This window comes from Boleophthalmus pectinirostris, unplaced genomic scaffold, assembly GCF_026225935.1.
Source record: "Boleophthalmus pectinirostris isolate CB_2022bp ecotype Guang Dong unplaced genomic scaffold, ASM2622593v1 HiC_scaffold_20, whole genome shotgun sequence".
In the NCBI taxonomy this organism is placed as follows: Eukaryota; Metazoa; Chordata; class Actinopteri; order Gobiiformes; family Gobiidae; genus Boleophthalmus; species Boleophthalmus pectinirostris.
Window position 1 is genome coordinate 18,994,955 of NW_026571153.1, and position 13,845 is coordinate 19,008,799.

Consider the following 13,845-nt stretch of genomic DNA (forward strand, 5'->3'; position numbering starts at 1 on the left):
AATGTGTAATGAGTACTAACCACTTTTGAACTGTCTGAGTGTGCACCCTCCTCTCCACAGATCTGAATTGTAATGTAACGCAGTGCTGCAACCTGCCCGTCTCCCTTTTGATAGACAGGTTTAATCTATACTGTGGAACATTCTAGACAAAGCCATAACATTTCCATGGAGATAAGCGGTGACAGGCCCTCCACTAGAAATGTTACACAGTGCACCTTTAACCTCTATTTGTCATCAGTAAAACAAAAGATTTGAATATGTTTACCTCATATGTGGGGAAACAGGTAGATTGGTCATGTTTATGAAATTTTAAATCAAAATCTTACATACTGAAACTTTAAGATTTGCAAATATAGTCTAAATATACTTGCATCAAGATAAAAAAAAAAAAAAGTGTTCATTTTTGTCACTTTAACTGCCTATATTCTTACAGTGTACATGAAAAACAAAGCAAATAGTGAAAGTTCTTAAAAATCTTTAATAAATAAAAGTTGAGCAGCAGTTGGTGAACACTTTTGGCAGCATTTTGGTAAAAGAAACTAATTTGTAAAAGCTCTGTTTGAAAATCTTTCATTTTACTGTGAAGAGTAAAAAAAAAAAAGAAAAGTACAATGATACAAACATGACGGCCACTTTAAACACATGTATAATGCGTATGTAAAACGCAGGACTTGCATCACCTGTTATTGTTAAAAAAAGATGTTACTTTCAGTTTTAACTCATTTTTTCCGCTCCAAGCTTTTATTTAACCCAGTTCTTTGACTATAGGGACTTTGAAATGGTTTAAGATCTCATGAAAATATTGAGTAACTTAAATTTGCATATTGGTTGTCCTCATTTAACACTTATTAAGAAACATAAAATAAAATGAACTGTTTTTAGATTCAAAGCAATGAAAGGTGGACTATGTAGCTTTTCTGGTAAAGATGTTATTGTTTTGCCTGTAATGTTCCACTGTACGACATTAAGCATATATATTTTGAGTGTAGAAAATACTGATGTTTTTACTGTTACATAGAAAAAAACTAAAATACTAATACTGTGTGGTGTCACACGTTTTTCTCCACAGAAACATACAAGTTTAATGCCATACTGTGGAACATTACAGACAAAGCAATAATATCTCCATGGAGACAAGGAAGTGTGCGGCCAGAAAAGTGAACAAAAGCGGCTTTAAAATCATAGCACAAACCGTGGGGTGAGAGCTCAATTCCACATTAAAGTTGATGCCTTATATAAAATGACAGTGCCAGGTCTAAAACAGGAACAAACCAGGTCTAAATCAGGACTGGACCTGGACTAAATGGAGTGATACTGTTGCCGTGGTTGCGGGTTCTATTCCAGGCCGAGGGTGAAGTTGATGCCGTGGACCACACCGATTATTATTGGTTGCCAGGCGACGAGGTAACGAAGCCAGTCCAGAAGCTGACCGTACAAAACGTGGGTCTTCTCCCAACTGAGAGAGAGAGCTTAGGAAAAAGTACCAGGGCTAGACCAGGACAGAACCAGGACACTGAACCGGGACTAGACCAGGAGTAGTCCATAAATGGTCGAGGACTGAACTAGAACTGAAATGGAACCATAACCCGGGACCCTAAACTGGGACTAGGACAGGACTGAACTAGAAATGAACCAGGACTGAACTAGTATTTAACTGGGACAAGCCAGACTAAACAACTTCTACCCTGCAGTGACCTTAAGTGTCTTTATTCTTTGTGTACATTGGTTTAGGACTCATTTAGACCCAGTTTTTAATTGTTTTAAAATATCTTTCTTCTTATTCTTTACTTTAGCCCTGGACGACAAAAGTTGTTTAGAATCAGCTTGAACTAAACTACATAAAAAAATAAAATAAATTCTGTAAGTCTGATTTAAACCAAAACTAAACCAGGCCCAAACCAGGACTATCTCAGGTCTAAACCAGGACTTTAGACACGTTGAGGTAAATAAAAGATACGGGTTGTTCATCATCCTCTTCAGATCCACCTTCTCGTTGCAGTAGGGACACGTCTGCTTCTTACCCACAATGCACCAGCCCCGGATACAGAACTCATGAAATCTGCAGTCGCTGGTTAAAGTTAAAATGCAGAGAAAAACTGACAAAAACAAGGAAGTTAAGTAGCTTTTTATATTGTGGTACTTAATGCCTTAAAATATCATACATTGGTCATTTCGAGAATAAGGCCTTGGGACTTAAGAGGTTAAAGGTCCTGTATATTTTACACACAGTGGGCTCTTGTGATCTTAAAGCCATGTTATAATGTTGTTACCACTTCAAACACACATGTGGATTTGTGTTTTGTTTCATTCACACATTATTTATCTTCAATATTATCTCAATATTTTCTGTAACAATCTATCACAGATTTTTTTCAGACCTAGTCCTATTTGCGTCAGAGATTTGGGTTTCTTTGACTGTTGTGCTTTTGAGCCAAAGGATACATGTGTCCACAGGAAAGCTGGAACGTGTCCTCCACGAAGCCCTCTTCCTCCACCTCCACCAGGATCTTCTGTCCACAGACTGCGCAGATGTCGCCCCCTAGTGTTCGACTGGGTATGCCACCTTTACTGTAGTACTAAAGAGGAAAACTGGGTTAAACCAGGACTGAACCAGGATTGAACAAGGACTAAACCCGGGCTCAACCAGGACCGAACAAGGACTTAACCAGGACTGATCCACATTTACTGTAATACTGACTAAGGACAAGAACAGACTAAAACTCACATCAAAGCTGAAAATTTCAGTCAGGATTTGTTTCTAATTGAAAACTGAGGTTGTTGTTCTTACCCCGATTGTGGAGGCCATGTAGTCAGAGCAGATCTCAGCGAAGTCTCGTCCCATGACCCCATAGTACAGCCCATAGAAGAGGAGGATCACACCTACGTCCATGGAGTCTTCCGCCTTTATCCTGAAACACCACAGAGGCTCAGGGGATAATGAAATCTGGTGTCACAGTTATCATGGTCAAAATAGTTACAATCAACCAGAATATCTCCGTAATTATAAAAGTTGCTGACAGTTTTAAACGGTCATGGATATGAATAATTATAATTTAGATATTATGAATATAAGTTCCATATTTAAAGCAACTGTTGTACAGTTGAAAACAACAATGACCTAGAAGAAAACATCTGGTGACATAATATCACTATTATATAAAGCGTCCCATGAACGATAATCGTTTACTCTTTTTATCAAGATAAACCATATTATTGTTTATCGTCCCATCCCTACTCAGAGGCAGACTGACGGACGTGCTTAAGTCATTCTGCTCCAGGGCAGCTGTTTCTACACAAGTATCTTACTACCAGTGGTGGAACTAATAATGAGTTCAGTGTAGCACTTTGAGATGCTTTGAATGTGTAAGGCATCATTACTATTAAAGCTTGGAGTATGCAATATTTTTATGTAAATTAGTAAATTTTGTCTTTTTCTTCAAAACACACGGTACCCCAGAACACCAGAAAACCACCAGAAACCACGAATGAACTAAACTGTGAAACAGCGGTGAAATAATTTTACCATATTGTACTTGTAATGTAATGTAATGTACTTTACTCACCTAAAGAAGACGTTGAAGCCAAACATAGTGAACATTATAGCCATGTACCCAAGGACTCCCACGGCATAACTCAGTTTGTAAATCAACAAGAACCATTTATACACCATCCTACAATACAAAAAAGAGGACTTTTAGAGACTCTTCATGTTGTATGTGTGTGGTACAAAAATACAAACATTACAAACTTATTTCGATACTAATGAATAGACTCAATACCAATTCTGATACCACAATAACAAAAAACACTCTTTACATAGACAACAGATTGTGACATTCAAAATTACGTGATAGTACTTTCTTTTATATGACCATCATTATCCCTGTGTAATGTAATCCCTGTCATCCAGGTAGGTTCCATAGTGGTCCATGTGCGTATTGTAGTTTGTGTGGTCTTATATTTGTTCAGATACAGCTCAAAATCTTTCTAAAACTATTCAGGAAAGGTTCATTTATGTCCTGTGAATGTGACTTATGTTAGTATCTACTATCACATGAGAATCTATTTTCGATACTATAATCTTAGTGTGTGGACATTTAGCTGTGCTTGTTTCTCTCACCTGGGTGTCCTGCAGGAGAGGGGTTTACGAGTGGCTCTGAAGATGATGTAGCTGGTGATTACTGAAAACATGCTCCACATTGATAGGAACCTCCACCAGTATAATTTAATGGTGAAGTAAACCGGCACCACCCACATCTGTATCAGAGTCACCAACTGAAGAACCAAAAAATATACAAAATATAAAAATGAGAATAAAACGAGCCAGAGGAGCAAAGCCAGACAAGACTTAACACAGTATATACTGTTGTTTGTGGAAATATGTAAAACTTTGCTAATTGTGGTCACTCAAATTAAAATTTTGATTTGTTAACAATTTATCTAGAAGCCTTACTGAACATTTTTATCAAATCGAGTATAAAACTGATGTTGGTTGGGGTCCGTTACCTGCTTGTTTCTATGAATATGCCAATATTCTGACTTGAATGTTCCACAGTATGACATTAAACAGCTCTACCTCACATTTATTCAATTACGGGTGGTTTAATAGCTCAAAAAGATCTAGAAAAACAGATATTCTGACTGTGAGCAGGGCTGCCTCTCCACAGATCTGACCTGTAACTTTCCACTTTTCCAAACATTCCAGACAAAGCACCATCATCTCCATGGAGAAAAGCATTTGATGGACCCTCCACCAGAAAAGTTACTTAGTGCACCTTTAAATTTACTTGAATTTTACATATAATTCTAGCACAAACTTGAAATCCCTGTTTAAACACAGATGGATCATTTTCTCATGTTCTTAAACGTTACAAGATTTTCTGCTTTATTAGTAACAGTTCATTTTACGTAAGGGTTTTCTAAACACACAAGAGTCGCATGATGTGTTTCCCCTTCACAGATACTTTGCTACAACATGATCACCGCCACAGCTGACCTGGGGCAAGATGGCAGACACATGGCATTCTCAAACACGTTTAATCATACCTTAGGTAAGGCTGTAACTCCACAAGACTGATTCTCTGTGTTTTTTTACCACTTAGTCATAGTTGCTTACTTATACTTATGGGGTAGGAGGGGGGGAAGTATCAACTTGGAAATACTAAATTTAGTATTTAGTTTTACAAAATATCGGAGAATGAGTACAGACCAGTGGGTGTATATGTTGGTGGTGGTGAAAACAGGGATTGATCGGCAATACGGCGTCTTGAAAATAAGCTATTAAAGATTGATCAAACATGCACAAATCACTCCAAATACAACTTCAGATGAGTAAACGATGAGAGGAAGCAACTATAACATGATTAAAAGCTCTGAAAAGTCGACTTTGCCTAATAGGGCTAAAGTATTTTAGTCCAAGTAAACAGTTACTGAAATAAATGGGATTCTTGTTTTAGTTTATCAGTTTAGATTTCTGTCTTGTCTCAATTGTGAATGCTCTGAACAAAATCATGCATTGCAAACAAAAAAACAAAAAAAAAAACACAATTGAATTTTTTCCACAATCACGCAGTCCTAGTGTAATCCCTCATTTGGACAGATAGTGTTGTTGCAGTTACATTGTAGGAGCGATGGTGGCGTTGTTTCCATTGCACCAGGACGATTTGGGCCACAACAAGTGTAGCCACCAGGATCAGGACCATCTCTGCATGCATGGCCTCATGTCCATGGTGCTTCGTGTGCAGACGCTCATGTTGAACTCTGGAAAAAGAAAGACATAAAAAAAAAAAAAAACTGGTCAAGGGGTAAAGAATTTTAGGGTAGAATTTGCAGTTTTAACCTGTTTATTTATATGACAGGTCTTCATGTTTGTGTATGTGTGGTGTCTGTATCCTTCAGTCGTCCAGGCAGTAGAAATTGGTTAACTGGACAAACTTTTTTTTGTCCATGAAATTCCATCCAAAATTCAGAGATAATTCATCCACAGAGAACTGTTTTCTGACAGTTGAACCTTCACTTATCAAAATAAATAACATCTTTATTTTGTTAAATCAATCATTTATCTACAATCAATATACATTTTATTTATTTGCTTATTTATTTACATTTATATTTCTACATACACACACACACCTTTAGAGCCAGGGTGTGGTCAGTCACTACTGAGCTCTGAGTGTCATCGGTAACTCCAACAGCTCTACGCCTAAACACACACATGCCCACCCTCTAAGCCCTTGTTTTCCTTGTTGTGGTTTTTTTTAAATGTGCCATACAAAATTAGACTTGACTCCTCATATATCCTCTGTAAGGTCGACAGGCGAGTTTTACTCATCACAGAAAGAAGAAAGTGAAAGAAGAAACAGATGAGTAAAACTACCTTCATAAGTGTGTCAACTGTGCTATCAAAATTGTGATCATCAACTCTAAGAATGACCCGTACCTAAAATGCAAACTGTTATTTATGTGTAGAATGAATTTAAATAGAGCAACCTCATGCAATATATGAAAGCTAGGACTCAATTGTTATGTGTTCAATTACTTTGCAATAATGTGGAGATTTCTGTTATTTTTAGCTGTAGTCACTTCTATCGTTAATTTTTGCTTCGTTCTGATACGTATTTGTTGCAGCTCATGCCTTTTAATGTTACTATTATCCCGCTTTGTGTCAGTGGCAAAAAATATGTTCAGTACTGTCGTTTGCAATATCTGTCTGTAACAATATATATCGTGCTTTGAAATTTATTCTCGTGATAGGCTCAGTTATACGGGCTTCAGAAACAGTGTTAGATTTTATAGTTTTGCAGCTCTTACCTCCAGTTTTCCCGGTGGGTCATCTTTAGCAGGTCGTCCTAATTAAAAATAAAATACAAATCACAAAAATAGCACTCTCTCAAGACTCATTATGTAGGTTAAGGATACCGTTTGTAAATAAACCCATAACTTGATCACGTAAAATCCATGCACAAATTAGCTAAGCAAAACAAAAATAGACGTCAGTGATGGAAAATAAGCTGCCATCTGTTATAATATTGACCGCTTTTTGTATCCTTCGTTAGCGTCCACGTTTAGCTCGTTCCGGCGCCAATTCTGCGGATTTGACGCTAAAAGCACACGGTTCTGGAGGGGTGAACATACCTGCGGCTGCACGGCTGCCATGGCCCCGGTTCGGCTCAGTTACAAGATGGAAAAGACCCGAAAAGCGGCGGCATGAGCCCGGTGAAGCCGCTCCGCTGTGGGCGATCCTGCGGCTGCCACGGAGCGAGGAGAAGACGGCGAGCGAGCAGGGTCAAACCACGCCTCTCGTAAATACAGCGAAAACTTAAGAAAATAATGCCGTTGTCAGTCGGAATCAATTTAGTAACGTTTAAACGTAAGCGCCAATGCAATCTTATTCATTTGTTATATGGTGCCATTTTTAGGGACTGTTGACCGCGTTTTGTTTATTGCGATGACAACCGTCTTTCCTACCAGTTGAATGAATGGGGGGGAACAAAAAAAAAGTTTCCCCCCCAGGCATTATATAGTATTTAAAGTGATAGTTACACAGCAAATAGACAAATCCTGCCTGAGGTATAGGACAATGTGACTCAGTTTCAAATAATACAATTCATTTTATACATTTTTATTTTAATATTAAAGTTTTATTGAGACTGCAGGACAACATGAAACCTAATATTCAGACAAAATGTGACACCACTGCTTGAGCATGCCATCCACACAGGACGCCAACCCCATAAAGTGCCAGGTTTCCAGTAAGTTTCAGAAATACTAAAGTTCAAATCATAACTTAACAGCTTATCAATTGTGATGACCTAATCACAAAAAGGAATATTTTATTCAGCTGCACGGAGACTTGGGCAAGTGCTTAACCAAGTAAGTTTTGTGGTCAAATAATTTGCTGTTGGTTCAAGACTGGTGAGAAAGGTAGAGGTAATCCACCAGCTCTTCAGTGACTGCAATACATTTTCTCCATCTAAAAAAAATAAATAAATAAATAAAAATCTCACTAGAGTAACACTGTTTCACATTTAAATATAATTTTTCGCTCAGACATCCAAGGAAGATTGAGCCGTCTTTGGCCTTAGCCTCCGGTGGAAACTACGAATGGCAGGAAAATGCGTCATCACAGCGAAATACAAGATTTAATATATTGTAGACCTACCATCGTCAGAACTGGACCACATGGTCAGAACTGAGCCAACTCTTCCGGTCTAACAAGCCCTGTAAAACAAGTAAACAAAAATTAAGCAAAACATAATTATTCTTGACGCCTTTCAGATTTATAAGTAGGGGTGGTTGACACAAGTTTGTTTTTTTTTGCTGGTCAATCCATGAATTTAATATGAAATACTGGCAATTGATATTTTAGAATTTCAAAATTGTGAAAAGTCCTCAAAATGTCACCTATAACAATTATCACTGACAACAGATTTTAGCAATACAATGAGTCTTTATTTTTTGTGTGGTTATTTTTCTGTTTTACTTTTGAATAAACCCAACAAATTAAGATCTCCTGAACCTCCCATTAATTTTCTCTCCTTTTTTATTTGTTAATTGACCCTTTTAAAACAAAATACCCAACACATTTTGCAAGTCTTCAAACCATCAAGTCTAAATGACACTTTGCTCCAATTCAAAGTAACTCAATCTTCAAAATGCCCTACCAACAAAACTGTTGGTCTTCCAAACTAAAAAAGTTAAAACGAATTCGCTCAGACATCCAAGGAAGATTGAGCCGTCTTTGGCCTTAGCCTCCGGTGGAAACTACGAATGGCAGGAAAATGCGTCATCACAGCGAATCCTTTACGTCGACAACGTGGTCAAAATTGAACCACATTTATAATCAGATCAATCAAAACCAAAACCTGATACACAATATCCCTACCCAAAAATGTTTAAGTTACTTGACAGTTAAACTAAAGCAATTAAAAGTTGTGTGTAAATCATGAAACTCACCGGTGATTGTGGGGTCTATAATGCACAAGCTTACTCAAAAATCTGAAAAGGGAAAGAACCGATTAGAACTGAAAGCATTTAAAAACTGAGAAACACAATCTCATTTCAGATTCGCTCAGACATCCAAGGAAGATTGAGCCGTCTTTGGCGTTTGCCTCCGGTGGAAACTACGAATGGCAGGAAAATGCGTCATCACAGCGAATCCTATGCATCGACAACGTGGTCAAAATTGAACCACATTTATAATCAGATCAGTCAAAACCAAAACCTGATACACAATATCCCCATGCAAAAATGTTTAAGTTACTTGACAGTTAAACTAAAGCAATTAAAAGTTGTGTAAATCATGAAACTCACCGGTGATTGTGGGGTCTATAATGCACAAGCTTACTCAAAAATCTGAAAGGGAAAGAACCGATTAGAACTGAAAGCATTTAAAAACTGAGAAACACAATCTCATTTCAGATTCGCTCAGACATCCAAGGAAGATTGAGCCGTCTTTGGCGTTTGCCTCCGGTGGAAACTACGAATGGCAGGAATATTCATCATCACAGCGAATCCAAGGTCTTTTAGTAGGGCTCTAGTTTAGTTCAGTTCAGGGCCTGCATCCCATTACAAAAGGTGCATAATGAAACTTCTCTGGTGAAGGATCCACCACCCGCTTTTAGTCTGAACAGTTTTTGAAAGTCTTTAACTTTAATCTAGTTCATATTTAACATAAAGCACATTCCTAGTTTGGGAATTCTGCTCAGTGACAGTAAGTCAGATTCTGTTGCCTAGAAAGTTCCAGAGCATGGCATTAACCTCATCCATCTCCATGGAGACAAGCAGCTGGCACCATCAGGCCAAGTTACAGGTCACGCGTGGAGAAGCAAAGCAAGCATTTTGGTAATGAAAACAATTTGATGTTTCATGTTGCTTTGCTTGGAATGTTCTACAGTAGAGCATTATAGCAAGGGTCCCTCCGCCATAAAGGTTTCATAGTGCACATTTAACAGAATATTTCTAGTGATTCAAGTTTTAACTCACCATTTTAACCAGGGTCAAAACTTCCCGGAAAGAGCTGGTTTACTGGACTCCCTGGTTCCTCCATGCTTTAAAAAAAAAAGAAAAAAAAAAGCAGTTTGTCATCAGGCATAGGATTTCATATTAAAAACAAAATGGAAATGCATAATATATGTAGCATATATTATGCCCCCCCCCAAAAAAAACAAAAACAACAAAAATACATTTGACTAGATTATGTAATAAAGTTGAATGCCAGTTTGAAAATTACTCTATAATAATTTGTGGTCAAGCACCACATAATTGTGGTCATCACAGTGAATCACAACAACATACTGTAGTTTATTTAGTCTCTTGTAACTGATACGTAGAGACGCATGGAGTGAATCCAGTCATTTGTCAAAATCTGCCACCATCCGCCAAATAACTAAACCATCCGTCATAATTAAACACTTACAAAGCTTCCTTAATGTCTCGGGATTAAAATACATTAAATATCGTGGAAGAAAAGTAAAGCATGTATTAATATTTACCTTAGAAACGAGCGACACAGCATGACTCGCACGGTCGCAGATTGTGAATGAGGAAGTGAGGCGCTGCTGTCGTCTTTTTATATTGTGTGTGTTCATAGTGTGCAGCAGCGCCCTGTAGTGGTTTGGGAGGGAATTGCATGGACAAAATTAAATGGGGATGTCATTGCTTGGTACTTTTTCTGGTAAATATTTATCATAGTTTTAAATCAGTTAAGTTTGTGAAATGTTGAGGAGAAAAGTATAAAAATACAGGAGTTTTATAGCAGAATACCTCTACCTATACAACAACTATATCAACACCAAATACACAGGGACAGTTTAGGCACAAGGAAAACTCTTCCATGAGGAGATCTTTCCATGTCCAACCTGAAAGTAAAATCTAAACTTGACCAAAACTGACAAAAACTACACAAACTAGACAAGATTTTAATTCAGCCTTTAATATTAATAATAATTTATGTTAATCATGGCTTACTGAAATTAATCTACCTTATTATATGCACTTTAAAGTACTAGGCAATGACTCCACCAAGATATTAAACAAAATCTAGACAGCTCCACGGAGACAAAAAAAACAAACAAAAATTAACTGTGCAATTTTAACTGAAAAAAGAAAAACAGTCCAACTTAATCTTGTAAAAATGGGAATTCAGCTCCAAATTACATGCTTTTACTGACCAAGGATTAGCTTTGGACTTCTCCATTAAAGGTGCATTGTGTAACTTTCCTGGAGGGAATGTTTCATTGTATGGCATTAAACGTTTCTTTCATCATGGAGACAAAAACAGACCAAGTTACAGGACAGATCTGTGGAGAGGCAACCCCACTCACAGTCAGAATGTCTGTTTTAGTAGGTATTTTTGAGCAATAAAACCATCTGTAATTGAATAAATGTAAAATAGAGAAATTTAATGTCATACTGTGGAACATTCCAAGCAGAGCAATGACATATCCATAGAAACACGCAGGTGATGGACCCCCAACCAAAAAGTTACATGGCGCATTTTTAAGAACGTTTGGATTCTCATTATCTCATTAACTAGAATTTGTATTGACAGACTGCTCGACCAATCACGAGGCTCCTTCCATTCTGCAAGTCCCACCCCTCCCCCTCTGCTGCTGCTGCCACCACCCCCCTCCACTCTCTCTCCTCTCCTCTTTTCTCTCCTCCTCCTCCTCCTCTCCTCTCTCTCCTCTCCATCCCTTATGTGTCCCGCCCACACCAGGCACCGAACAGCAGGTCTTGTCATGGATGCTATGCTGAAAAAGACTGCAAAAACAGGTAAGGACTCCACAAATCTACAAACTGTGCATGGGTTTTGGATGTTTACTGGCAGTGTTCATGATGGATTGAGCTGGAAATGGAAACTGTAGATGGGGAAATGTGGTGCAGCATGGGAGGATAAAACACGAGGGATTTGCAAAGGATCAAGGGATGTGAAAAACAATTTGATGTTTTGGGAATGACGAAGCTAAAATGAAAGGAGGGACTGAATGGAATTGTGTGAAAATAGATTAAGATCAGAGCTAAGGCCTGTTAGCATCCTCTGGCTAACAACGTCATAACCAATAACATGGACTGAAGCAGGACTAGACCAGGACTGAACCAGGACTAAACCAGGACTGAAGCTGGACTGAAGCAGGACTAGACCAGGACTGAACCAGGACTAAACCAGGACTGAAGCTGGACTGAAGCTGGACTGAAGCAGGACTGAACCAGGACTAAACCAGGACTGAAGCTGGACTGAAGCAGGACTGAACCAGGACTAAACCAGGACTGAAGCTGGACTGAAGCAGGACTAGACCAGGACTGAACCAGGACTAAACCAGGACTGAAGCTGGACTGAAGCGGGACTGAACCAGGACTGAACCAGGACTAAACCAGGACTGAAGCTGGACTGAAGCAGGACTGAACCAGGACTGAACCAGGACTGAACCAGGACTAAACCAGGACTGAAGCTGGACTGAAGCAAGACTGAAGCAGGACTAGACCATGACTGAACCAGGACTGAAAGCAAGACTGAAGCAGGACTAAACCAGGACTGAAGCAGGATTAAAACAGGACTAACCATGACTGAACCAGGACTAAAGCAGGACTGAAGCAGGACTAGACCATGACTGAACCAGGACTGAAGCAAGACTAAACCAGGACTGAACCAGGACTGAAGCAGGATTAAACCAGGACTAACCAGGACTAAAGCAGGACTAAACCAGGACTGAACCAGGACTAAACCAGGACTAAAGCAGGACTAAACCAGGACTGAACCAGGACTAAACCAGGACTAAAGCAGGACTAAACCAGGACTGAACCAGGACTAAACCAGGACTAAAGCAGGACTAAACCAGGACTGAACCAGGACTAAACCAGGACTGAAGCAGGACTAAACTGGGACTGAAGCATGACTAAATCAAGACTAAACCAGGACTGAAGAAGGTCTAAACCAGGACTGAAGCAGGACTAAACCAGGACTAAACTAGGACTAAATCAGGATTAAATCAGGACTAAATCAGGACTAAGACAGAGATGAAATAGGCCTAAAACAGCACTGAACCAGGACTAAAGAAGGACTAAAGCAGGACTGAAACTGCACTGAAAAAGGACTACACCAGGACCAAAACAGGACCAAAACAGGACTGAACCAGGACAAAACAAGGGGCTGAACCAAAACTCACCTGAACTGTAACTAAATGAGAATTAAACAGGACCAAATCAAGAATAAACGATGGCTGGAGAAGGATTAAAGAAGGACTAAAGAAGAACTGAACCTGGACTGAAGCAGGACTACACCAGGACAAAGTAGGACTGCAGCAGGGCTAAACCAATACTACTGTATGTCAAGACTAAACCAGAACTAAACCAAGGTGGAAATGAGACTGAAGCAGGACTAAAACAAGATTAAAGCAGGACTAAACCAGGGCTATACCAGGGTCAAACAGGACTAAACCAAGACTAAACCAAAACTGAAGGAGAACTAAACCAGGACTAAACCAGGGTTGAATAAAGAACAAACAAGGGCTGAAGCTGAACCAGAACTAAACCAGGACTGAATGAGAGCTATATTAAAAAGACCAGGAACAAACCAGGTCAGGACTGTACCAGACCTAAATAAGGACTAAACCAGGACTCAACCAGGATCCAACAATGAACATATCTCAACTAGGACCAAGTCAGGAGCAAAATACCTGGACTGGCTGATCTACACTGAACAAAGACTAAAACAGGGCTCACTTTTGAACAGAGATGTCTCAAAACAATATTATTTTAGTCATGATTCTTATTACATTCATGTCTGGTCTAACCTTGGATAAATCCGATTCTCAATGCCAGGGGGATGGGCCAAGATCTTGTGCT

General features: G+C 38.9%; 1 protein-coding gene and 3 non-coding genes across 5 annotated transcripts; all 4 read right to left on the bottom strand.

Annotated features, from left to right (window-relative positions):
- Positions 1 to 458: 458 nt before the first annotated feature.
- Positions 459 to 10,590, bottom strand: rnf175 (ring finger protein 175). Of its 2 annotated transcripts, XM_055156447.1 has the most exons (14): positions 10,494 to 10,590; positions 9,985 to 10,049; positions 9,313 to 9,354; positions 8,956 to 8,997; positions 8,162 to 8,220; positions 7,135 to 7,972; positions 6,811 to 6,848; positions 5,619 to 5,760; positions 4,121 to 4,275; positions 3,564 to 3,671; positions 2,789 to 2,909; positions 2,443 to 2,576; positions 1,958 to 2,059; positions 459 to 1,456 (listed from the first exon to the last, which is right to left on the bottom strand). In XM_055156447.1, the coding sequence occupies exons 6-14, from the start codon at positions 7,153 to 7,155 to the stop codon at positions 1,336 to 1,338; spliced, it is 942 nt and encodes a 313-aa protein (XP_055012422.1). In that variant the 5' UTR covers positions 7,156 to 7,972; positions 8,162 to 8,220; positions 8,956 to 8,997; positions 9,313 to 9,354; positions 9,985 to 10,049; positions 10,494 to 10,590; the 3' UTR covers positions 459 to 1,335. The 2 variants fall into 2 exon arrangements, with proteins under 2 accessions (XP_055012422.1, XP_055012423.1); XM_055156448.1 differs by lacking the exon at positions 8,956 to 8,997.
- Positions 8,042 to 8,131, bottom strand: LOC129409939 (small nucleolar RNA SNORD14). The gene has a single exon (XR_008632653.1). It is a non-coding gene; the product is annotated as a small nucleolar RNA SNORD14 (small nucleolar RNA).
- Positions 8,708 to 8,797, bottom strand: LOC129409940 (small nucleolar RNA SNORD14). The gene has a single exon (XR_008632654.1). It is a non-coding gene; the product is annotated as a small nucleolar RNA SNORD14 (small nucleolar RNA).
- Positions 9,423 to 9,512, bottom strand: LOC129409941 (small nucleolar RNA SNORD14). Its single transcript, XR_008632655.1, has one exon. It is a non-coding gene; the product is annotated as a small nucleolar RNA SNORD14 (small nucleolar RNA).
- Positions 10,591 to 13,845: the final 3,255 nt, after the last annotated feature.